At 35.2% G+C, this 27,578-nt stretch overlaps 3 protein-coding genes across 3 annotated transcripts; 1 reads left to right on the top strand and 2 right to left on the bottom strand.

Moving 5' to 3' along the window:
- Positions 1–897: 897 nt before the first annotated feature.
- On the bottom strand, positions 898–10,882 carry syngr3a (synaptogyrin 3a). The gene is given in 4 exon segments (NM_001020591.1): positions 898–3,166; positions 4,136–4,281; positions 8,697–8,931; positions 10,716–10,882. Coding segments are annotated over 4 exon segments (687 nt in total). The 5' UTR covers positions 10,818–10,882; the 3' UTR covers positions 898–2,962.
- A 1,732-nt stretch (positions 10,883–12,614) lies between these two features.
- On the bottom strand, positions 12,615–16,968 carry gfer (growth factor, augmenter of liver regeneration (ERV1 homolog, S. cerevisiae)). The gene is given in 3 exon segments (NM_001089386.1): positions 12,615–13,104; positions 15,314–15,522; positions 16,750–16,968. Coding segments are annotated over 3 exon segments (576 nt in total). The 5' UTR covers positions 16,954–16,968; the 3' UTR covers positions 12,615–12,941.
- Positions 16,969–18,229: 1,261 nt separating this feature from the next.
- Positions 18,230–27,274, top strand: drg2 (developmentally regulated GTP binding protein 2). The gene is given in 13 exon segments (NM_212638.1): positions 18,230–18,308; positions 18,541–18,642; positions 19,254–19,414; positions 19,492–19,581; positions 20,261–20,321; positions 20,414–20,504; positions 20,588–20,660; positions 22,239–22,329; positions 22,410–22,507; positions 22,583–22,748; positions 24,949–25,007; positions 26,415–26,468; positions 26,559–27,274. Coding segments are annotated over 12 exon segments (1,095 nt in total). The 5' UTR covers positions 18,230–18,308; positions 18,541–18,578; the 3' UTR covers positions 26,646–27,274.
- Positions 27,275–27,578: the final 304 nt, after the last annotated feature.

Raw genomic sequence — 27,578 nt, 5'->3', positions numbered from 1 at the left:
TCAGACAAAGCACTGATGATGGTCACCAAAACACCTTCTTCTTTTTTTTAAACTACAGCCAAGTGACGGATTGCTGAAGGGTGTCCAAAACGCATCACTTTGAATAAAACTCAAACGTACACTGCTCTTCAAAAGATTGAGGTCAGTACATTTCTTTTTTCATTTATTTCATCTTAAATGCAATAAGAACAATGCAAAATGTATGAAATTTAGAAGAATGGCTTTCTATTTGTCACATTGTTTCTTTTTTTTCAGCATCATTAATCCAGTCTTAAAGGTCTCATAAAATTCAAATAAAGTTTTTTAATTGTTAGTATCAGTATTATTCGTTTTTAGGATATCTGGAAGCTAGGGTGCTCCAAAACAGTGACAAAAATTCTCATTTAGAAGATATAAAACTGATATCAACATGTAAAGCTTGTAGTTCAGATGTCACTTCCACCTAAATGTATCAACTTTTTTTGTCAACTCATAGAGACTCATAAAAAAACACATATTTCAAAGCACTTTATGAGATCTTTAACTGTCACACAATTCTTTAGAAATCATTTATATCATGTCATAATATCATGAGTTTAAGCTCAAATAAAACATTTAAAAGAATAATGCTGCAAAAAAATAAATAAATTACATTTATTCACCCTCAGGCTATCCAAAATTTTGGTGACTTTTTTTCTTTGTCAGTAAAATATTTATGAAGATTTTTTAGCTGAAATTGATCTTTGGGGATTCAAGGAATGCAACTCAAAAGCTAAAAAGCACTTTGAATGTCAAAAAAAAAAAAAAAAACATTCAGGCAACACAAAATTAATAGCCACGACTCCTGATTTTACATTGAGGATTAATGCTAATAATGTTGTTAATAGTGTTTAATTCCTTGTTCAGACCAACTGAATTTTTTTTTTTTTTTTTTTGATTTGTATGTATCACTATCAGCAGCGATCTAGCAGTTAAAGATCCCTGGAGAACTACAAATACCAACATGCACCTCACACACACACCAGTTTTAGTTCTCTTCCTGATTGCACACACACAGATGGAAGTTCATCATAGACCCCCTTTCTTTTCTCCCGACTGAGAGTACTGAGGGTGGACGGAGGAGCTGAACACAGTGCCGAATGAAACTTAATGAAGTTTCTGAACAGGTAACAGGTACTGTATGTAGGTCAATCAGGAATTTAGTGTGTATAGTGTCAATTGTCCGCTTGAGAGATAAGAGGTAATGTACGTATTAGGGGCCGATCACATCGAACGCTTTTTTGCCTTGAGAGCACCTTTTTTAAATGAATTACTGACAGCAGCAATTGTTTTGCGTGCTGCTTATGCGCTCTGCGCGCCTTGAGTTTTAACCGCCTGCTGCGCCCCTCATTTTCGCCATTGCACGCTGTGCGCTCGCAGTTAAAAAAAGTAAACTCTGAACAGAAAAGTGCAGTGTTTGTGTTGTCGAGACAACTACGGAGACTTTTGAAGACAGAGGAGAGACTAGTGGTTACTATTTTGAGTTATTCAGTGCTGAATGACTTCACTAATCTTGAACATAACAATATTAATACATTTTTAAATTGAAAAACCATCGACAGCAACACTTGCGCACAATATGCAGCTGATTCAGTTGTTGCCTAACGACATAAAAAGCACACCTCACTTATTTATTTTGTCAACAAAAAGGCATTGCAGTGCGCCTTGTGTTTTTGTAACGTAAAAGCATGTTTGTTGTGATCAGCCCCTTAGTCTGCAATCCGTCGTAAACAAGAAGACACATTGCTATGTCTTTTTCCCCTGTAACATTTCTACGGTTTCCTTGCCTTGTCCTTCCGTGGTTTTTGATCTTTGCTTTGCTTATTGTTTTATGTTGTTTTGCCACCTATCCCGACCATTCACTGCTTCGCTGATTACACTTTTAGATTATGCTACTGTTTGTTCCTGTTTGATCATTGTCTGTCTGACTAAGCTATCAATAAAGTCCATTTGGAACCTCAACTCCATTGTACCCCAAATCCTATCTTACAGTAAGACTGAACTGAGTGTGGCCAGAAGCTATAGTTATTAAATTTGCCTGTTTGTTTTTTGACTCTGAAAGGAACACAGATTAATCTAAAAATCATCATTTGTGTTGGAATGAAACAAACAAACAGAAACAAACTCGCATATTGTATGGTCTGAATTAAATTAACAGCATTTCGTTTTCTTCAGATTTTGATTGAACAATACTTTTAATACATCTACGCTGAATATGTTTTATATACAGTACTGACCACAAACGTTCGAACAACAGTTCATTCAAATTTGAAAGATGTGTCATTGTCCAAGGTTGTGATAATCATATTTGTAACTGATCAATTGTAAAGTGTCATCTTTTAAGTGCGATAAACTTAATTTAATCTTAATATTTTAATATTATAATATTAATATTTCAGACATTGTAAGAAACAAAACAAAACAATCCATTAAAAATAAAATCCCGCTTCATGTCTGAACACGTTTAGTGGCTTCACTGAATCAACCTCTTCTTATACACACTTTTATTACATAAGACACCCTTATCTACAGCGAACTCTGTTCTCTTTTAGGAAGACCACCTCTCGCAAGTGTTTAACTGGCGAATATTTCAATAAATGTTTGGTGACTCCATGTTTCAGATATTGCACTTTATATACAGTACCCAACAGCGGAACATGGAAACTGAATATATAAGTTATAGATTGTGATGCATGGCACTTCATAAGCTCTCTAAATACAACACATGCAACCCTTTCTCGCTTTGAAACAACACTGCTAACCCCCTCCCATCATCGGTTTCATTCCGGCTGATAAATTAACACATAATATTCCAAACGAAAGTGAAATCACAATCAACATATTCTTGTACAGAAGTTCACAGAACGGTTACTACCTATGAACATTGTCACACCACTTCAGTTTGAAGACCAGGGCCTGTGGCATCGCACGGGGGACTCTGGCTTCAGTAGATTGGCACCTGGTAGGTTGGCGCGGTGGTGTCCAGGTTTTCGGTAAACGGTGCGCTCTTGTATGTGTCGTTGGGTATGGTGTCTGGGCCGGTGGGATACGGCTGGATGGGTGGGTTGCCGTCAATGTGCTCAGTGGTGAAGAGGGTCATGTCGGTCCCTAGCATGTACTTCTGCACCGCTCTTACAGTCAAACCAGCCTGAAATACAAAGAGGAGATGATTAAAAGTCAAATAATACACTGAAATTTACTGAAATTTCAACATGTCCTCCAACTTGCTCTGTGGAAGTAAGCTTTTCTTTGTGACTGTTTGAAAAGTTCAGATTTAGTTGTCTACATAAGACTAAATGACTAGGAATAACTAACAAATTATTCTACAAACAAGTGTTTGTATAACAGTATATATAAATAAAAATACCACAATTACAAAATACCAGTTTTCAACATCAAGTGGCATAATAAGCTGGTTATTAAAGCTAAAAATCGATGGACGTGAATGAGATGGAAGTCTAAAGCCAATAAGGTTCCAGAATAAGGTGAATAGGGCCCCTAACACAAACAATAAATACCAAAAATAAGACTTAAAAATAGTGCTTTTGTAAATGCCTAAATTTGTGTATCATGTTGCTCGATTATTAGAGCATTGTGTTGTAGACGCACAATAATCATTAGTTGGCGGTTCATTCCACTGTGGTGACCCCAGATTAATAAAGGGACTAAGCCGAGAGGAAAATGAATGAATGAATAAGTCTTTGCTAAATAAAAGTACCAATTTATAATAAAAAAAATTACTTTATAATATGAATCACTGAATTATTCCAAACTTTTGATTCTTAAACATGAATAATTTATATATAAGTTAATAAAGATCCAAACAAGATCTGAATTTAACTCTTGTTTTTATTCTAAGAAATGGCTTAGCTTCTTCATGGTTTCGTTCACATCAGGACACTCCACCAAGCACTATTCTCATCCTCATTGACGGCCAGGGAAAAGGAAGTAATTGTATTATACGTTCCCAAATCCCCCGAGGACTGAAAGCCGTATGTAGAGCAAGCTAATGTCGATGAGAAGGGTCACGATGATGTAACAACTTATACTCAAATGGACTGAAATGGCAATTACTCTCATAAAAAGACAATAAATGTGCTTTTATTTGTTGAGTTACCCAGGTGAAGATGGAGAAGAAGGAGAAGGTTATGGCAGCTCTGGCAGCATCCGCTCCCTGATTTAAGGGCAGCTCGTCTGTGGTGGTGCGTTGCCACTGGTTGGCCAAGAAGCAGAAACCAACAAACCACAAAAACGCCCAGAAACCTGTGAACATACAAAAAGATAAGAACCATGCAGTTTAAAGAATGACAATAATAGACTGCTTATTAAAATAACACTCCACTTTTTTTGTAAAAGTCTCATTTTACAACTGCCCTATGGAGTTAAACAGTTAAGTTTTACAATTTTTTAATCCATTTAGCCAATCTCTGGGCCTGTACTAAGCACTTTTAGCTTAGCTTAGCATAAATCATTGAATCAGATTAGACCATTAGCTAAAATAAAATAATAATAATAAAATAAAATTCCAAAAAGTGTTTTGATCATTTTCTTACTTAAAGCCTGATGGAATATACTAATGAAAATTGAAAAGTTGCAATGTTCTAGGACGATATATGGCTAGGAACTATACTCTCTTGATTACTGCGCCAGAATCAGAGAACAGTTCCTAGCCATATCGGCCTAGAATTTTCTGCTGCTAGGATTTTAACAGGCACAAGGATTGGATGTCACATGTCACCAGTATTAGAATCCTTGTAGAAAGAATTGGCTCCCAGTTAGATTAAGCATGGATTTAATAATTATAATGCTTGTAAAGCTCTACATGGCCTAGCACAGGGGTGGGCAATCTCTGTCCTGGAGGGCCAGTGTCCTGCACAGTTTAGCTCCAACCCTATTCAAACAGATCTCCCTATAGAGTTCAAATGATCTTAAAGACACTGATTAGTTTGTTCAGGTGTGTTTGACTAGTGTTAGAACAAAACTCTGCAGGGACACCGGCCCTCGAGGATCAAGTTTGCCCATCCCTGGCCTAGCACCACATTACATCACTGAACTGTGCATCCATACACTCCTAGCCATAGATTCCATTCATCTCGAGCTATTGGTGATTAGGCTTTTTCCACCTATGCCCCTGTCCTCTAGATTCTAGAATTATCTGCCTCCTGAACTTCAATGGGAATTCAGAATTATGATACTTTTAAAGTTCACTAGAAAATATATATACTTTTAAGCTTACTTTTACTGGTGGATTTTGCATTTTATTGTTGTTAGCAGAGTGCTCAGCACATTAAGAAACTGCTTTTAAAGGTGCTATGAAAAAAAGTTTATTATTATTATTATGTAACTACAGAAGAGGTAACTACAACCTTTAAATAGGAAATGTATTATTAAACACTTATTTAAAATGTTAACAATATGCTAATGGCCTAATCTGATTCAATGATTTATGCTAAACTAAATGTGCTGAGTACCCAGAGATCAGCTGAATGGATTAAAAAGGTTATAATTCAACTGTTGAACTCTAGGAGAGCCTATTTTCGACAAACCACAAAAATGCCCAGAAAAGATAAGAATAATTCAGACTAAATAATGAAAATGACAGACTGCTTGTTAAAAGAACACTCCACCTTTATTGTAAATAGGCTAATTTTTTAATCCCAAAAACATTTGAGCTTTACAGTTTTTTAATCCATTCAACCAATCTCTGGGTCTGGAGTGAGCACTTTTACCTTAGCTTAGCATAAATCATTGAATCAGATTAGACCATCAGCAAAAAAATCCAACGTCTTTCACATATATTCGGAATATGCATGTGTAAGTAATATGAATCATTCAGCATCATTGCAAACAATCATGTTTACAGCAGTGTGAGTGATAAATATGAATTTGTAGCTAAATCGTTAGCGGTGCCAAACAGCATTTCCTGTTGTTTACATCTTTGCTACAGCATACTGTAACGCTAGACACTGTACAAGTCATGATCATTTTTAACAAATAAAAACACTTACAGGTTGTGGCTATGAATCTACAGCTTCTGCTTGTTGGAGCTGCTCCTTCTTTGAGGAGATTTTAACTGAATCCAGCACTGAACTGGGAAAGATTCTGGAAGCTGTTTTGTCAAATCATGCTTGCTATGTATTTTATAATTCTCTGGAACATAATTAATATTGAACTGTTAGCACTTCTGTCTTTATGTCGTGTCCTTTGGAAGCCCAAATACAGAAACAGATAAGCTCTGTGGAAATAGCAGCGTTTGGACAGCATTTCAGCTCTCTCTGCTGTAACATTACAGCGCCTCTGGCCACGCCCCTTAGCTGTGCAGTGTGTGTGCTCTTTGTGATCTCACTGGCCCGGAAGTATTTTTTTGTAGTCCCCAAAATACGTTCATTGTAGGCTTTGCTAAGCTAACCCTGTGAAAACCAAGGTCTCCCTTTGCATTGAACTTTGAGCATTTTACATTCAGAGATGCTGTTTATGTCCACACAGCTACATTACACATCAACTAAAGTTTAAAACATGATATCGTAGTGCACCACCCCTTTAAGAGTGGTAATCCTGGAATAAAGATGTTATTCTCTAAGTGCAACCGAACCAACGCTGATGAAAGCAATGTAGTTTAATCAAAAAGCAAACTGAGCATGTGCGCAGAAAAAAAACATAACCGCACGCCCTAGGCATGCACCTCTCCTGCTTGACACTGACATGCTGCTCTGCTCTCAGTGTAAAAGTCCCGTTTGTGAACATGGACGCTGAAAATATAGCCGCGCCGCTCATGCGTTGTGAAGCCGGCGTAATAGCCTTTTATGCAGAGGTGTCGGCACATAGTGAGTTTTGCAAGTTTGCAAAACAAAGTTTAAATAATATGATGGTGATCTTATTTAGATTAAGCATGCCTCCTGATTTTTTTTTGCATGAAGCTAAAAAGAGGGAGGATGGGTCAGGGAGGACAGACTTAATAAACCTAATTCTCAGCCATGAGTCGGGTCTAAGACAACACACAACAGATAATTCTAGAAAACATTATAAAACTTTTTTTTTTGTATTCTATAGAATTGTCTAATCCGATTCAATGATTTGTGCTTAGCTAAAGGTGGATCTCCAGATCCTGGAGATTGGCTGAATGGATTTAAAAAAAATGGTAAAACTCAACTGTTTAACTTTAGGAGAGTTGTAAACTGATCTGAAAAAAAGAGGACTTTTGCTTTTGATGTACTGTGATGCTGATTTGGGTTAAAGCCTCTACTCAAATGAATTGAGAAAACTCTCCCGATAGCTGTTGATGATTACTGTTTAGTAGGGATGTAACAATATTGTAAATACCGCAATAGCAATTTCTTTCAATATTACCGTGGTTGTGACTCAATAAAATCATAGGTCTTTTGGTGAAACATTTGCTCAGGCGAATGGAGCAAATGAAAGGTAGTGGAAACTACAATTTTCATCAGCCCAGGCGTGGCCATCATCCTTTGCGGTCTGTTGTCGCTACAGATCCAGTAATGCAGCAATGGAGGGTGCTGCTAGTAGCGGCCAAGTAAAAGAGCTAAAAATGGTCAAACCTAAAGCTGGTTTTAAATCAGATGTGTGGAAGCATTTCAGTTTCTCTCAGAAAAGAAACAAGAAAGAAGAAAAGGTGACAGAAAAAAAGGGTATGCAGGCACTGCCAGACTGTGCTGAAATACAAGTCGGGGAATACGACTAACATGATGGGGATTCTTTTAGTCAAGGGGACAACAGAACACAGCACACTGCTCAGATTGATGGAGACATTGACTTGTACCACCAAGAGACCTCTATCTCACTCATGGCTTGTCCTTTCGAGTGGTGTTTTTTTTACATGGTTTAATATTTTTTGTTATTAAAATTCAAAATTAAAATTTAAGTTCCCGTTTGAAAGTTTACAAATAGATAATTTGTATGTCATTGATCTGTTCAGTGTTGAGGTAACCTGAACATTCTAGCACTTTTTTTGAGTCTCTTCAGTAGTTTTGTTTTTCCTTTAAATGATTTAATAAATACTGTACTGTGCCATTCATACCGAGTTATTATCGTATTGTGAAATTTTGATACCGTTACATCCCTACTGTTTAGTCATGTTGCACATTAAAGCTAATCTTTTCCAGCATGATGTTTACTACAGTCACCAGACTTGTTGCATTCCAGACACCAATATTAAAATGGTTTAAAAAGATGAATCACTGTGTGACCATCTGAAAATATACATGGATATAAACATTACAATCATATTTTATTCTAATCATGTGTCAATTTTGTTGTTTTACATTAAATTAAAGTGCAATACAGTACAGAATTAACGCCATGAATTATTGCCAGATAGCACACTGTGAAATCCACCAGTCAACTTTATCACATGAAATGAGTGTAGTTAACTCAAAATTGACTGAAAGTTAATTCTACTAATTTAAAAAGAGTTTTGAACTCAGTGTTGAAGTTAATGAGTTCATTAGATACCTCATTACTTCAACTCAAATGTATTAAGTTCATAGTACTCATTAAGATTAGCTTTTGAACCTAAATGGTTTGTTGCAATCGGTTTCCTCAAATGGTTTGAGTTGCCTTAACTTATTGGGTTTTACAGTGCATGAACAATTTACATCTTAAAAATAACACACACTTACAGAGAGTCTGAGTGTGATTTGGCTTTGGCTCTCATTGTTTACCTGAAAATCCAATGTCCAGCATCACTGCCTTCTTCCGGTCTTTAATGCTGCTGATTTGCTGGAACTTGATGTCAAGGATAATGAAGAAAATACAGGCTAGAAATGCTATGAGGCCAATGGTGGTGCCGTAGTTGCAGGCGTTGTTGTTCTTGTTGAAAACGCAGTAGAGCCTCTGACTGCCGTGGTTGACGTAGCCTTCATTTATTATAGATCCAAACACCACCATTGAGAAGATCTGCCATGAGAAAGATATGCATGCATGATCCGTTAAATACACGTTACTGTAAATGACATTCAATCAATTACATTTTGTACTCTTGGAGTTTCAGACTGTGACAGATGCATCCTATAAAGTCACTTTAGACTTCTAAAACTACTTTTTTTGTTGTTGAATTTTTATGTTTTTTTAATTTTTACACTTTTGTCTAATCTTTAACTACATATGAAGAGTTCAGATGCAAAAACCTCTAGGTGCCGTCAGAAATTTCTATCGAAAATATGTATTCTCAGCCGCTTTTGATTAGGTTGAGATATTTCACTTTAAAGACCAGAAAAAAAATTATTCTTTCCCATAAAAGTGATATTACTGAACATTCACACAGGAGCCTGATAAAGATACTCATTTTAGAGGAGCATTTTAGACGCCAGTTAGAGGTTTTTGCATCTAAACTCCTCACATTTTCATTTAAAAAAATATTTCTTACTATAGTCTGCAGGACTATTAGGTGAAAAAAATAAACTTGACTTAAACAGTGAAAATTAAAAAATTACAATCCCTAAATTGTGCACAATTTAGACAAGAAAGAATTTTTTTTCCATTTCACTCTTTTATGCTATAAAATCTTTCACTGTTCCTCCTTTTTCACCCACAAAAAAGTTAATCAACATACATACATACATACATACATACATATATATATATATATATATATATATATATATATATATATATATATATATATATATATATATATATATATATATAWWAATGTTCAAGAACATCTAATCATCTGTGTGCAAATATAAATAATAAATTATAATAATACATTTCAGTTACAAATTGAAACATGAAGCTGCACAGATCTGACCAGCACATTCAATGAACATAATGCATTGTAACAGCTATCAATCAATATTTTCCATTTGCAGGGCCAACATTTCCTATAACTATATTTATAAAGATTATAACTATATTTTTTAAAATACATAAAGACCTCTGACTGAAGAGATGCAATGCACAAAGCAAGGTCCACGTGATGTGTTTGTCTGATGCAAATAAAATCAAGTGGAAGTAACAGCGCACGAGCGTATAGTAATGCAACAGCCAATCAGAATCGAGGCGCCGGTCATATAGAAGCAGACTGTGGCTGTGGCTAAAAACCCAAGCGTGCTGCCTAGCTAGACAGCATGAAGGGAATCAAGCTCAAACACACTCGATGCTTCAAAATGAGGCAGCTTATTATGTTTGGAGACACACTTTAATGATGTTCTTACTGGAAAAAAAACGTATTGCATAATAAGAAACGCTCACCCACGACAAGAATATATGTTTCTTTAATATTGACATATTGCTTTTATGGCTATTTAAATTATCATTTCTGTTTTGAAGTCACGCCTAGCGATAAGTAAGCAAATTGAAAACTATAATACACAATATCATAATGGAATTATTAACGATATAATCTCAAAATAAGAGTCGAAACATCATGCAGTAGCGCGTGTGTTGATTATATTAATGCTTTTATGTGTTATTATTCGGGCATGAATCACATGAGTAACCTCGTCACCGGAGGCAAATACGCTTCATGACATCAATACGCCGATATTTCCAATATAAACGAAATTTCACCTTACATCCCCCAAATCTATCCACATTCATGCGAGCGTCAAATTTCCCAGTGACCCCATTTAATTATTAAATGAGCGCGGCTAGATTTTTGATATGCTCTGGGTTGTTCTCACAGACGATTAGTCTCTTCTAGGCTGTTATTATCATGTGTGGGTGATTAAATGTCTTACCCATGACAATATTCTGAGGATGGTCTGCGGCTGTTGGATGAAGGCAAAAGGGTCGAACGCAGCCCCGGCTCTCCCAGCGCCAAATGAACCCACTCCGTCCATTTTCCTCCTACTGTTATTCAGGCTCTGGGCTGTGGGTCGAGGTAGGCACACATACACACATTTACACAGACACACACACACACACCCCGCTGCCTGTCAGAGGCGTGCGCAATCTCTCTGTGATTCTGAGTGTTATATTGTCTCAACAGCAACATCTACCGACTACATCGCTTCCTCAGCTGGGAGACCGCTGACTTCTCATGGCAAGACTGGGTAACATCACTACTAGCAAGTGGGCCAGCCAATAGGAGATATTTGGTGAGTTTGCAGAATGTTTTGACAAGGATACTATTTTAATATACTGCTTTTAAGCAAGCAAAATATCAGGTGGTGACTTTGTGGAACAGATATTTTGAAGAAAAAAATTAAAAGCCACATATTTTACCCCTTTTTCAAGATTTAAGAGAAGTCTTTTGTGTTTTCAGGATGTGTCTTATAGTTTCAGCTCAAAACACCCATCAGATTATTTATTATACCTTTCAGAGTATTGGAATTTTCTGCTCTGGACACCATGTAGCTGTTTTTGTTGCCTGTGCCTTAAATGCTAGTTCATCCGGCCCACCGTTACCTCGTGCCTGTCAAGAGTGTGCCTCAATCTCCGGCTGCATTGGATAAACAGCACAGTGACAGACATGAAGGAAGCAGATCTCATGTAAAGTTTGTGAGAAATACTACAGTAACAACTTTCCCAGTGATTATTATTGAATGTATTTGTTGTGGAGTTATTTCAAGCCTTTCTGCAATGATGAGTCACACACAATGTCATTACAATGTTCACGCTCACACAGTGCGCATGTTTAACTTTGCACTGTTTTGACTTGACAAATGTGACAGGATATACATTAATATCCACTGCTGTATGAATATATCGTGATGTTAATGTACAACATAAACCTGATTTAACGTCCACAAACCAGGATTGAAGCGCCTTCTTTTATAATTGTCCTGACATGTGGCTGTGGTGATAAAGATGATATAATCGCTGTAATTCATTACAAACATGCACTGTTATAAAAACTTTTTAAACTTGTAAAACTCATTCTTGATCACATTTGATGATGATGAATGATCACAGAGAGGTCAACAGATCTTTTAATCCCAGTTGCATTGCGCACTCCTGTCTTGTTGATATGATTATACACTGTCAATCAATTTGGTGGGTGGTAAAACTGCAATCTTAATGGACCCACCCTCAAAATAGGAGGGATTTGGATTAACGTCAGGTGATTATAAAGAAGAGGCTTATTGAGTTTCTGTCACCCCAATATGACTTACACAAGATGATTTTCATCATTGGAGCCATTTAAGAGATTTTTTGTGCAAAAAAAGTCGCTAGGGGTTCAATGTAGTTTGGATTAAAAAAATAAATTGCTTCTTTCCTCTCTTCATGAGGAAAGCAATGTTGCTTAGACACAAGCACAACTGTTTTGTTTAGGAATGTGATCTTGATGCAATTCGACGTGGCCAAATTTACTTGTTTCACCCCTTCCTGTATAATTTAATAATTCTGTAATAATTTATTGAGATCTCCAAGCACACTTTTAAGGGACCTGTAAAATGGCTTAGAATGAAAAACAAGACAAAACATCTTAAATATGTTTTGACAGATATACTTAAAGTAAAGAAATAAGCATTCTTTTCATTACTGCATAATTTTCATTATATAATAATATTTAGGACTTTTCATCATAGCCTAATTGTCATTATTTGGGGGGGGGGGGGGGGGGGGGGGGGTTCAAATATTTTTGACAATACAGGAGCTTGGATTAAAAAAAAAAAAAAAAAGCTGTTAAGAACTGCTTTAAATAAATAGACCATCTTTATTTCCTTCTGTGGGACAGATATCAAAGTTTATACAGTCTGGGCTATTTACTTCCACTTGAGAGCTCCACAATCCAAAAACAAGGTGTTCACACCATACCGTACTCTTGATTAAAAGCACAACATAGACATTTCTATACTGCTAAATCATTACATCAATTAGAACAAGTATAAAGTGCGATGTCAACATATGTCTGATTCCTGATTGGCAATTCAGCCTGCACTCACTGCATCAGAAATACCAGGTCCACAGAATCAGCATGTGAAAGCATTTCACTCGTGTTCATGACAGTGTCGGAGGTTTCAGTCACAAGATCCGTCCTTCCAGCCGTCTCTCCATCGCTCATCCACCCTGCTGCAGTCGAACTCCGGCTTGCCCAACCGGATGTTGATGTCATTATGGAGGCGACACAGCCACTGTGACAGCTTGTGCCGGCTGCCTGCATCTGGTCTATTAGTTTTCAATCTGACAGGACAAAATCAATGAGTACAATGACATCAGTAATCGAAATATTTACCTTATTCGGAATAAGAAAATATCAATGTGTTTACATGAGTTGCTTTTAGAATATTCATTTTAAGGGTCTCCAAGAGAGCTCAAACACACTCCAAGTTAAGAAAACAAATGCATATAGAATAAGACAGGAGAAAACTACTTCATCAGTTTGACAACACATGCAAATATAGAAACATGCTCCAAAATAGACCAGACCATAAAACAGAAATGTGTAGGTCAGAGGTGTCCCAAGTCTGTCCTGGAGGGATGGTGTCTTGCTGACTTTAGCTCCAACTTGCTTCAACTCACTTGCCTAGAAGTTTCTAGTAAACCTAGTAAGAGCTTGATTAGCTAGTTCGGGTCTTTGATTAGGGTTGGAGCTAAACTCTCCAGGATTCTGGCCCTCCAGGACCGAGTGTGTACACCCCTGGTGTAGGTGGACACTAAAAAGTGACTGCTGCTTCCTGTTTAGAGTCAGTGGAACTGTCAGAGATCTCAGAGGTGATGTTTTTGTTTATTTGAACACCCAGGTCATATCATTCATTCATTCATTTTCTTTTTGGCTTAGTTCCTTTATTAATCTGGGGTCGCCACAGCGGAATGAACCGCCAACTTATCCAGCATATGTTTTACGCAGCGGATGCCCTACCAGCTGTAACCCATCTATGGGAAACATCCATACACACTCATTCACACCCGTATACTACGGACAATTTAGCTTACCCAATTCACCTGTACCGCATATCTCTGGACTGTGGGGGAAACCGGACCCTGGTCATATCATTCCTTGATATTTGTAGTTCTGAGTAGCTCTTGTTGACATGGCATTACAGTAACATTTCATTTAATGTTAATTGTGCACTTTGACAGATCATTAGAGCTAAACACATACAAACAAGGGACAGTACATTTATGGAGTTAACTCTGTGTTGTTTGCATGTGTTGTTAAGAGTTTGCTTGTGCATGTTGTCAAACTGATGAAGATGTTCACTCAATTTGTGAATGTTGTTTTATCTTGAAAATTGTTTGAGCTCTCTCGGCCACCACACGTTGCAGGTTATAGTAAATACTAGAATGGCACATGTCATTATGTCCCTATGTGATGCCATCTGACTGATTTTCAAATATCAACATACAGTTCATCATCTTTATGGTACCATATACAGTTTTTAATTTTAGGAAAGCATTTATATGTGGAGTGAAAAATGTGTAAACTAAAGGCCAAAAATCTAGCTGTGATGATACAGTATGTTAATGCTTTGAATGCTGTCAAACCAAGCTCATGCAGCAATGATGGAATTAAAGCACTGTGTGCTTGTGTTTGAAAACTTGATGTGATTTATTCCTGTGTGATGTGATTGGATAGGACTGATTATTCTACTAAGCCAATCACAGTAGGCAAGAAAAAAATAGAGTAGTTACTGCAGGTTGAAGGAAAATACGACAGTAAATGTTCTAATACAGTACTAAAAATGTACTTGGATAAAAGTACACATTTTAAAACTACTCGGTAATTAATTCCTTAGAAAAACTATGCAATTACAGTGATTTGTGCATTTGCAATATGTTACTTTACACCATTGGTCATGCTATACATGTAAACCAGGGGTGTCCAAACTCGGTCCTGGAAGGCTGGTGTCCTGCAGATTTTAGCTCCAACTTGCCTCAACACACCTGCATGGATGTTTCAAGAAAGCCTAGTAAGAGCTTGATCAGCTATCCCAGGTGTGTTTGATTGGGGTTGGAAGTAAAATATGCAGGACACCGGCCCTCCAGGACCGAGTTTGGACACGCCTGATGTAAACAGACCTTAGTAGAAACAAATTCTGCCCTCTCAGCCATGTCGTCAAACTTTTGATTACTGCTGTATCACTGTGCTGTAACCAAAAATCCTACATGACAGTAATAAAGTGATATATGCGTACATGTCTATATACCACACTTTGATAATATGAGTAAAATAGCACTACTCCAGATGAGTGAATTACACTTGTGTTTACTTTGAGTATAACTTTCTGTATTAATGTTAATAAAAATCTGTTTACATGGTAGAGATCGTTAATCAGAGAGCTACATTTAATATCAGAATTGTTGTCCATGTAAACAAACTGACTGAATCATGTGCTGCTGAAAACAGCAATGGACAAACATGAAAACCACAGCAATTAAAGATGAAGACCTTGTTCTCAGGTCTTCTGCGCATTCATCACATGGGAAAACCTTAGAGAAAAGGTTGATGAACTGCGTCATCTCGAGCTGCTGTTCTGTGCTCGGTGCATCTGGATAATACGCAGCCATAGTGTGAAGAAAAGACCACGAGCTCCTACCCAGCTCCTCGCGGTCCAGCGGACATTCAACAGGCTTCAGCTCCTCCACCGGCCTGCTCTCCTGTACAACATATCACGTTGCATTTTACGATTATATTCATGTTTTATATCACATTTATTTTAATATTGTTGCTGAGACTCTGAGGTTCCCTGGTTGAAAACCACTGTTAGAAAAAACAATATTAAAATAGATTTTATATAGTGCAGTGTTATAGTAACCAACGTATTAAATTAATGATTATTTTTACACATCAACTACAACTGACATGATTGTAATATCAATAAACTCCCTCACATCCCCAAATAGGTCATTTAATTTAAATAAACAATATACCAATTTAAAGGGTTCATAAACATTTGACTATTAAAATTAAATGACTTTTCCATGACTATCAAGTACATTTTCATAACCTAATGTTTCATGTAATGTCTACGTATACATGGTAAATAATAAGAAAAACAATGCACGTTCAAAATTATTACAGCATATCATAAAACATGCAACGATCTATTTATTTTAAATGAATCTTTATATCTATGAAAAATGTATTTAGTAAATGTTCACACAGCACTGATAATGTGAGAGGATGTGTTTGGCCATGGACAGAAACGAAGTAAAGACCACTAACCTATATTTAAGTATACAGATATTTGTTAAACTAATTTCCATGACTTTTCCCAATCTTTGTGGGTTTTTCTGATTTTCCAAAACTTTTCCAGGCCTGGAAAATGCCATGTCAAAATTCCATGACCGTCTGAACCCTGAATATATTATATCTTTATGCTACATGTTTCTTTAGCAAAACTGTAGAGAAAATATCATATGTCATATTGATTTCATGTTTTTTTTTTAGCATTCATTATCTAAATTGTTTTAGTGTTAAAGTGTATGTTTCTACATTTATATCCTATACTTAATCAATACTTAATTCCCCAACACTTATTTTTCATTTATATTCTATACTTATTACTTAAATACTTGTTAAATATTTATTACCCCACTGAATAAACATTTTATAACCACATCAACCATAACTTTAATAAAAATATTACCCCCACCGCCCGAAACAGTTGTCAGCCATATGAGCATATGAATATGAAGTTAGGGAATACTCAAATACCTTCTGACATGTCAAATCCACACCTTTACAGAGGCAGCTGTATTAAAAAGTACAAGTCCAAAACACTGCTATTCTTTTGATTGTTCACAATTAAAGCAGACATCGTGTTGGACATTTTAACGTTATATCTAAACAGAATTTTCTTGACTTCATTCATAATTGTTCACCTGCACCGAGGCTGAGGACGCCTGTTTCTGTAACTTCATCCATGACTTAAAATCCGTACAAGCTCGGCAAGGTTTCTTTTTCGTCTCTCCGGTAGTGGTCTGGTCATTACTCGTACTGTCCTCGGGTGGTTTGCCAGCCACGGGGAACGGGAAACCCTCCATACCCGCGCTGCTATGTGGAGACGACCCGTGTGCAGCTGCCATGTTGTTATGTAGGAGGGTTGCCAGATCTCTGTTAAATAGCCATCCTTTGGGCGTGGAAAACTTGCATAAAACTAGCCCAATCTTGACTAAACAAGTCAAAACTCGAAATATGCCTCTTCACATACACGTGCTCATAATACACAAGTATATATATTTTATAGTCACACGCGAATATTTCAATGTATGTAATCAGAGTTAGTCAAAAAAGCATCTTGCCTTATTTTTCATCAGAATATTATTAGATACAGGAGTTTTATTTTATTTTACTGACACTCAAAGAGCCAGTTCCAATATATGAAAAGGGATCATGGTTTCAACAAAAACAAAATCGTATTTATTTACTTATGAAACAAACAAGTCATCTACATCTCAGATGGTTTTAGGGTGAGTAAATAATTTTACAATTCGTTTTTAGAATTAATTAATTAATTTTTCACTTTTGTGTGAATTGTTTCTTTAAGATGAACAGTTTAGTGAATACAATATTTTGGAAAAAAAGTGGTTATTCTTTTTCAATAAGTTAAAATGTAGCTTTAAGATTTAAGAACATTATACTAAAGCTAATCTTTTACTTATAATCACACATTTCTGCACACATTTTAACTTTTTGCTGTGAAACATGTTGAAGTTAAAGGGACAGTTAAAGTGAAAATGTTATTATTATTATTATTAATATAATTATTTTTATTTACTTGTCCTAAAATGGTTCCTAACCCCTCAATTTGTGTAAAAAAAAACTTTGTACTTCAAATTGGTTTGGAAAAGTGCAGGATGAGTAAATATCCTCAGATTTTTTTCGGTGAAATATTTCTTCAAAATGATCAAATTGTGTTGTGAAATAGCAGATTTGGCAACCCAGCGTACGAATTGTTCATTTGAGTCGGATCTTATCTATGTGCATTATTAACCGGTTCTTTCACACAGCAGGACAGAATTGTAAAAAAAAAATTTGTGTCGATGTTGTGTTGTCATGTTGATTTATTTAAATGCTACACTACAAATTGGACCAAAATTACGTATTTAATTGTTAATTACGTGCAGTTGACCAAACAGAATCATTAAATCGGTTCCTTGTTCAAATGAACCGATTCGACGAAATTATTTCCAACCACTGTGCATCATTGTATGAACATCTGTCATTTACAACATGTTAACAAATGGTGAAATACCATGACTGACATATCGCACTAAATTTAGGTGAAATTTTAAATTAAGGACAACATTAACACGCAAATTCAGGAATGAATCGTTAAAGAAATGGTTTCATGCCGGAGAGGTTTCTCTGGCGCACTGTCCGACAGCGGGTGGTGACGTCACCAGCAGTCCATGCTGCATTTTTCGGGCTGCTCAAAACTGTAATTATCACCGCATTCCCTCATTAAAACACACGAGTGACAATGTACAATACTTTCCGGAGTGCTGAGTTTACATAAATAATAATTTGCTATGATATTTGTATGACAGCGCCGTCTGCCGTAGTGTTGGATAAGTTTTTAAGTGTCTGCTAGCTTAGCTTACTACTGACAACGCAGTCCGAGAGCGGATGGTCTGTACAGTATGACTGACGAGCCTCTGTATCTTCCACAGGCTTCATATTAGGATATAAACACCACACTTCACCAACAATGGGGATTCTGGAGAAGATCGCGGAGATAGAGAGAGAAATCTCCAGAACACAGAAGAATAAAGGTGAGAGATCCTGCACTAAATGTGCCACGGGCCTTTTACTGCTCTGAATCATTGAGGTAACTTAACGTTGGTTTAATATTCACACATTCGTTCATTTCTGAACAGTGACAGCGTGTGACATGATCTCTATATTGTTTACCATGCTACTTTGAATACTCGGTCTGAAATCGCATGTAGGCATAACTTCAAAACAACATTAGCTCTGTTTAATTGACTGATCAATGTTTTAATATGTTGCTCTTTGGCTGATAATATGATTTCCCTACTCAGAACACACTGTCACCACTGGCTTGCTTAACTTGGTTCTTGCTTGTGGAGCTGTGTATAGATGGATTTGCTCCTCAGTGAAAATTAAACCACACTGAACTGAACTTCAACTCTGAAAACTGGACTGACACCCTTTCAGTTTACTAGAACTTCTATGTCAAGCTGTTTCGAGACCATCTACATTGTAAAAACGCTCTAGAAATGAACATTAACTAATATGGATACTTTTCTGAAGTTATATTATTAATGAGAAAGTCAAAATGTGCAAATATAAAACCAACTTTACATTTTTTTTAAAAAGTCCGTTTACTCTTTATAAACTCTGTTATCAACTTGTTTTGCAGCAACTGAGTACCATCTGGGTTTATTGAAAGCCAAGTTAGCCAAATACAGAGCTCAACTTCTGGAGCCCTCAAAGTCAGCGGGGGCCAAAGGTGAAGGCTTCGATGTGATGAAATCTGGAGATGCCAGAGTGGCACTGATTGGATTCCCCTCGGTTGGCAAGGTAACAGTAATCACAATCTGTGTAATATTTGTGATGGTCGAGGCATTCTCTAATCAGTCTGATTCATGTTTTTACAGTCTACATTTCTCAGTTTAATGACAAAAACAGAAAGTGAAGCAGCTTCTTATGAATTCACTACCTTGACCTGCATCCCTGGTGTCATTGAGGTATTTTTCAGTTGAACTCCATTGCTTTTGTTTTCTTTAAAAAAATAAAATCTTACAATAAGATGTCTTATTTTGGTGTTGACATTAAATGAAATCTACATAGATGCAGATAAAATGCGAGTAGTGTTTAATATGTGAAATAAAATTTGTAAACAGTTCAAATCTGAGTTTCATAGTCATTCAGCACAACTGATAAGTTTGTGTAAAATAAAAAGCAACAACGAGATTATTCTGACCGTTGCTTATTAAAACATATTAAAGAATAAGTGATCACACTGATCACACAATATGTTTATTGTTTTAGTCAGTTAAATTTGTTTATTGTTTACAAATAAATAAAATCTAATAGCTTGAATGATAGTGGCAGTAGTAAAGATTTAGATAGTGGAGTTTAAAGTATGTAACGTATGTATTGGAGGTGTATTGAACAGCTTGTTGTTGTAAAATATCTGGCAAGATTTTTTTGGTATATAAAATGTTGTTACACTGAATGAAATTTTAGTATAGATCTTTTGTAAATAATGGTAAAAATGTGTAATTGTCAATATTTTTTGTTCATTTAAAAATAAAAGTACATGTGCTGTATTCTCATATTGATTAAATATTAATGGTCTTTTCGTATTTTAATGACTTTAATAACTGGTATGCTAATAATTTATTGTAAAAAATTCAATTCTAGTACAAAGGTGCCAACATACAGCTGCTGGACTTGCCTGGTATTATTGAAGGGGCCGCACAAGGTGTGTTCATTAGTATTTTGAAGAGTGATACACATTTTTATGACCATTTGAAGATATGAAAATCTTGTGACATGCGTGTTTGTGTTGTGAAGGTAAGGGCAGAGGTAGACAGGTCATCGCTGTGGCCAGAACTGCAGATGTGGTCATTATGATGCTGGATGCGACTAAAGGAGACGTTCAGAGGTAAGTTGGAGCATCTCATCTTTGGAGAATGTGAGCATTATTTGCACTTTTGTTGTTTTAACGATCGTAGTTTTGTTCTTCAGGGAACTTCTGGAAAAAGAGCTTGAATCTGTTGGCATCAGACTCAACAGACCCAAACCAAATATCTATTTTAAGGTCAGTGGTGAAGTTCTGAATGAAATGTGTTTTAAATGTAGTGTTTTGTATTCATGATATTTAGGATAAATCTTTATTTGAAGCCACTTTAGATTGATGGTCTTGTGCAAATGATGAATAAAACAGTAACCGGTTTTTCATTGTTCAAAAGAGGCCAGATTTTTTTTAACATTTTGGTTATTTAAAAAGTGTACTTTTATTAAGTTAGAACGCATTGAATTGATTATAAGTGACAATATGTTGCAAATGCTTTATGTTGCAAAAATTTCGGGCAATGCATTTTGGTGCATTTAAACGAAACAGATTTATTAAACAGTCATATTTATTAAAGTAATGTTTTACTCACCAAACAGATTTAGAAATTGAAAGATAATTCAAGCAAAATATTGCAAAACAATGAAGTAAATTACAGCCTACAAAATTTTTTTTGTGTGTTTTTTTTTTTTTTTTTTTTGCTTCTCTTGATTTTTCCTCTTTAAAATTTGTATTTAATATTTTTCTAGAACATAAATTTGGGTGTACAAATTTTGAACTATTATTCTAAATTATCTTGTTAGATAAGCTCCAGAGTTGGCTTCTTTACTGACTAATCTAATGTAATCCAGCGACCTTCTTGCTGTGAGGCGACAGCACTACCTACTGCGCCACTGCTTCGCCTGTACAGCCTCCTATTGAAAATATTAATTTTAAAGATAGATTTGTGAGGGGTGTACTCATGTGCTGAGCTCTGTATGTATGTGTTTTAAAAATAGTAAGGTTTTTAGCATTAAATGAGCACAATTGACAGATTTCTGAATGTGACGTTGAAGACTGCTTCAGTCCAGCTTTTCAATCACATGAATAAATGGCACTTTGAAATGTATATTATATATGTAAATGTTTTAAATTGTGTTGTAATTTAAGAGACCAAATCAAAATCAAATCAGTTTATTATCACGTTTCACATATAAATATAGTCTGTAAATGAATAGACAAAATAAGCAATGTGCATGCGTTACACATAGAAGCAAATATATCTAAAATAAGCTTAAAACATTTCTACAAACCCAAAACTTTTGTACAGAATTCAATTCAAACTTATTTGTATAGCTCTTTTTACAAAAATTATTGTTTCCGAGCAGCTTTACATTATTGCATTAGAATCAGATTAAGTTAAAGTTACAATCCAATATAAGTTATAAATATTATATACAGACATGGTTAACCTGCAATCTTATAGCACATAGGTGATGTCTATGTGTACATGGGTAATGCTTGTATTAAGTGTAAATGTGTCCTCAAAGACCTTGATGGTTGGCATTAACTCTTCGTATGTGTTGTCGATGGTTAAATGGAACAAAAGTGTATGAATGTTTATAAAGCGTTGTGATCATAAATGTTTACCACATAAATCCCTTCTTTTAAAACCGACCTGAATAGCTGAGCACCTGAAAAATAAATGCATATAAGAAGTATATGTAAGAAGTATATATAAGTATTAACTATATTTGTAGTGTTTACACATACTGGACAAAAGCCAAACTACTTATGTTGCTTGTTTCCTCCATTCACATGTGAAAAATCATTTTCTTTTTTCAGCCCAAAAAAGGTGGTGGCCTGTCCTACAACTCAACAGTTCCTCTTACACAGTGCTCAGAGAAGCTCGTTCAGCTCATTCTTCATGAGTACAGTATCCTTCAGGCTCATTCAGTCAGTCTGTATCTTTATCTATTAAATGTGATCCACACTTTAACCTTAGCCTGACTGCAGAAATCTTCAACGCTGAGGTCTTGTTCAGAGAGGACTGCTCTCCAGATGATTTCATCGACGTCATCGTGGGCAACCGAGTGTACATGCCTTGTTTATACGTGAGTGTTTATTCTAGTTTGAGCTTTAAAAGAATGTAATCTGAATAAGTAACATGATTGCCTGTCCTGCTACAGGTGTACAACAAGGTGGACCAGATTTCTATTGAGGAAGTGGATCGTCTTGCTCATCGACCAAACAGTGTAGTTATCAGCTGTGGCATGAAACTCAATCTAGATTACCTCCTGGAGCAGTTATGGGAATATCTGGCTCTCATCTGCATATATACCAAGAAGAGAGGAGGTGCGTCTTTTTGTCCTCGGATTTTAGTCGTTAGTGTCTTCACACTAGAGTAGTGCTTGTCAACTTTCTGAACTCAAAAGGTCTTCTTGAATTATTATAGTTAATTAAAGAGAAAAGCTAAATAACTGGAAAATGCTCAAATTCTCCTTTTTTAAATTTAGTAGATTTACTAAAATAATCACATTTAATATAATAAAAAATAACCTGTTTAGACAAGTAAAAATGGAATAAATAGAAGTAAATATAGTAATAAATATAAATCAGTAAATAAAAATGATGAAAAAACAAATTATCTACAATGATAGTATTTTTATTAGGGCTGCATAATATTGGAAAAACTGACAAAGCTATATATTTGGTTTATTTGTCAACAAATAGGTTTTTCTCTTGTCAATGCTGATATTTAGAAATCCCGACAGTCTTTTTTTTTGGCGGATATTTTTAATTACAATTCTAATAATTCGTCTAATAATATGTAACAGCAAAGCAATTACACGCAGGCCTTTCAGATTTTGGTAGGCCGAATATATATTGAGGTAGCCCAAATTAAAAAAAAAAATTATTTATTAAATAAAAACAAAAACATACATTTATTAAATAAAAATGATACAATGGTATTTGTTATAAGCTATATATTTATTTTTTAAGTTTTTATTTATTAATTTTTTAAAATAACCAAGTTATTGTTTTAGGTTATTTTTGCAGCTGTAAAGATATTCCAATATTTTACAGATCGTATAATGTGTATGTATGTATGTATATGTGTGTGTGTGTGTGTGTGTGTGTGTGTGTGTGTGTGTGTGTGTGTGTGTGTGTGTGTGTGTGTGTGTGTGTGTGTGTGTGTATGTGTTTATGTGTGTTTATGTGTGTGTGTGTGTGTGTGTATGTGTGTGTGTATGTGTATGTGTGTGTGTGTGTGTGTGTGTGTGTGTGTGTGTGTGTGTGTATATCTATAAAATTTATTCTATTTATTATAGTATTAAGTTAAGTGTGTGTGTATACATATATATAATTTATTTTATTTTATTTTTTTATGCAACTAACTTACTGCATGTAAAATCTGAGTGATTTTGAGGTCGAGAAGACACAAATACATATTTCACCCAAACTAGAAATTTGTGTTATTATTTCTTCACTCATTTCACACCTGTTTGTTTCTTTCTCTTTTAAACATAAAACGTTTTCTTCAAAATATCTTTATCTGTATTTAACAGAGAGAATAAAAACTCAGGCTTGAAACGGGTGAACAGAGTAAATAGTGGGCTCATTTAATAATAGATGTTTTATAATATTGTGGCTTTTCTCCTTTATTATCAATAAGTAGATTTAATGCTGCCGTATCAGCAGCACAGCAAATGCATAGTTATCCACTTTGTGAGGGAATGTAAAAGCATTCAAATATATTTCCCCCCGCTGGGCAGCTGCTTTTTAAAATACATTTTTGAATGAAAAATAGTTAATGCACAAAATCCTACATAAAATAAATAGTTTATTAAATGAATTACCATGGAGTACTTTGTATGTTATTTAGTGGTTTTATAGCCAGGGTTGTGTGTTAGTAATTAGTGGTGTCGGAGGCTTTGTGTTTGTGCTCTGGGTTTGTGTTTTTGTATTTGTTATGTTTGGGAGGTCAAAAACCATTTTCCACATGTCTGGACAATAAAGATTTCTAGTTTAACAGGAGTAGTGTTAAATTCAGTGACCCTTCCCACAGGGGTGTCCAAACTCTGTCCTGGAGAGTTTAGCTCCTACCCTAATCAACACCCCCTGAACAAGTGAATCAAGCTAGTACTAGATATACTACAAACTTTCTGGCAGATGCTTTGAAGCAAGTTGGAGATAAACTCAGCAGGACACCGTCCCTCCAGGACCGAGTTTGGACACCTCTGACCTAGCAGCAATTCTTAATTTCCTAAATAAGACCTGACGTTATGGTATTTATAAAGAAGTGCCTCGATTCATCACCATACAGTGTTTTTATGAAGTGACTAAAGGCTTTAATACAATAGTGTTAACTGCTAGTCTATATATTTTTGTTTTTTTGTAACTAAGGTGATGATTAAGAGAGTTTTTTTTATTGAAAAATCCTTTTTGTAGATGTTTCAATTGATTCTCTAAGTTAAAAGCCATAACTGTATATATGTTTGAGTGGTTGTTTTTGTTGCCTCTTAATCTGACTGTATTTTCTGTTGTTGTGTAGAACGACCAGATTTCGGTGACCCTATAATCATGAGACGAGCAGCATCAGTTAAACATGTGGTACGTCTATACATATCTACTTTCTTTATATAACTCTAGACTTTCAGTGGCATTCAGGACATTTGGTGGTTAATTCAAATGTGAAAATGAAGCCACCTTTCCGAATATGAACCCTGTGACTCTATATATTAATGCAGAAATTTATTAATAACTGTAATAAAGATTGTCATATTTGCTTGCTTAAATACATATAGTGACTTTTTTGGTCAAAGCGTGTGTGTGTGTGTGTGTGTGTGTGTGTGTGTGTGTGTGTGTGTATGTGTGTGTGTGTGTGCGCGCATTTATATGAAAGTCATCGAATTTTCTATGATAATGTGTTCTTTTGTATATTAATGAGTACAGTTTAGAAATACTGTTGTTTAATTTGTACATGAATGTGTGTTACTGTTTACTCACATTTTGATCTATTTTTCACAAGACATTTACAAGCCGGTCACTTTTGAAAATTTTTTTTGAGGGGATACCAAAATGGGCCTTTGATCTTTGATATTATGAAATACAATAAAAGACAAAATGGTTAGCCCTCCTATGTAATGTTAGTTCTGTTTTTCTAATATTTGTCAACATGAAGTTTTTTTTCCCCAACACATTTTAAACATAATAGGTTTAAGAAATAATTTCTAATAATTTATTTATTTTCTTTGCCATGATGACCGTACATAATTCACTAGTTACTTTGCAAGATACTTGTTTTCACCTTAATGCAATTTAAAAGTTTAACTAGGTTAATAAGGTTAACTAAGCAAGTTAGCTGAATTAGCTAAGTCATTGGTAGGGCAGACAGAATCTGCAGACGTTTTTTGCTATTTCTGTTAAAAATCTGCGGATTTATGCAGAATGATTTTGGGAGTGTCGTAACTAAAAACTTAACATATGACAAAAAAATTAATTTGTAACTTTTATTTAATGTTTACCATGCACATCCTATTAGATCCACTTACTTGGTAAACAAAGCAAATCTCTCATAAGATATCTACTATACATATCTGCTAAAAGACAGAAGTTATTACTTTAACCTTTTACTTCCTTTTGTCTGAGAACATTATTAGCAATTGACCTTATGGCTGACTGTGGAGATGTGCTAATTTTTGCGATTTGTTTTAGAACTTCTGATTCAGTTGACTATGAGATAATTGACTTGGAGTAATAGACAGCAGAATATGGTCAAACTACTTGCTTAACAAACAAGTGTGTTCATGACTTTACAGACCAAGCAGAATAATATAATAAGAAAATATCAGTTTGCAAAATCAAGCAGCATAACAAGCTGTGATTAATGTCTTAAAATTAATGGAATGAATGAGACCGGAAGTCTAGATCTAAAAAGATTCAAATGGTTGTGCCAACTCGCAGAATCAGGTCAATGAAGCTTTTGATAATGCTGATTCTGGTTCTTATGTATTCCAGTGTCACAGAATCCACCGGACGTTAGCTAGCCAGTTCAAGTATGCACTTGTCTGGGTAAGAGCTCCCTTCATCTGAAACACATTCTTGCTCATGTCCCATACATGTTTGTCTTCCTAAACTACTTCTTGTGTTTTTGGTTTACAGGGAACAAGCACAAAGTACAGTCCTCAGAGAGTAGGACTGACCCACATCATGGAGCACGAGGATGTCATTCAAATTGTGAAGAAATAAAATCTCGTCTCCAGATCCACTACAGTATCAACAGAACATTGGATACGTTTTCTGTTAACAGCTGCAATGTTTCAAGCAGCTTCACCTGTGATATCGACAATTGAAAAGTTAGTTTATGAAAATCACCTGACAAAACCCATTATAATAAATAACTTTCAGATTCTTGTTTGCCTTTCATAAGTAAATAAAAAGTGTTTTATTAAATAACTGAGTTAGGCATGCACACTGGGATTCAGTAAAAATACATGACAAATTGGCAAATTGTGGATTTAAAGTTTAGGGTTATTTGCAAAAACAGATAGCCACAATATTTAGAAATTTTAAGATTTATTATTTTTATTATTATTATTATTTTGCAGTTGTACTCTTCAATACTCAATGTAAAAACTTGATTTCTGGATATTGTTAAAGTCCAATTTTTAGAAATTTCCATGTGTTTTGTAGTTGTGCTTTTCAAACAAACAAACAAACAAACAAACAAAACAATGCAGTAAACAAAAAACAAAAATCTGAAAATTACTAAAAATGTGGGATTATCTGTTTTTACAAACAAAATCTTCAAGTGTATTTTAAACCTGGAGAGAAACTGATTATTTGAAGTATTTTTGAAAATAAAAGAATCAATGTGATTTTTTTTGTTTTTAAGGCATTTGTAGGGTTTTCACATGAATTTGTGGATTTTGTATAGATGGTTAGATTTTTCCACTCTATACAACTCTATGCACAATGTGTATCATTGAGAACAGCCTATAATTTCATAAATTGTCAAAAGTCACTTCTTGATCTTAATTTAAGTCATACTTAAAGAAGTAATGTGTAATCTTTCGCATCACATAAAAAATAACAGATCAAAATAGACCCTTACACATTTCCGCGTTTTTCAGTAGCGGAAGTCATCATAGTTTGGTCAATTAAGAGCACAGTGAATGGGAG

This window comes from Danio rerio, chromosome 3 (genome assembly GCF_049306965.1).
Source record: "Danio rerio strain Tuebingen ecotype United States chromosome 3, GRCz12tu, whole genome shotgun sequence".
Taxonomy (NCBI): Eukaryota; Metazoa; Chordata; class Actinopteri; order Cypriniformes; family Danionidae; genus Danio; species Danio rerio.
The sequence above is the reverse complement of the archived record's forward strand: the minus strand, read 5'-3'. Positions and strand labels throughout refer to the sequence as shown.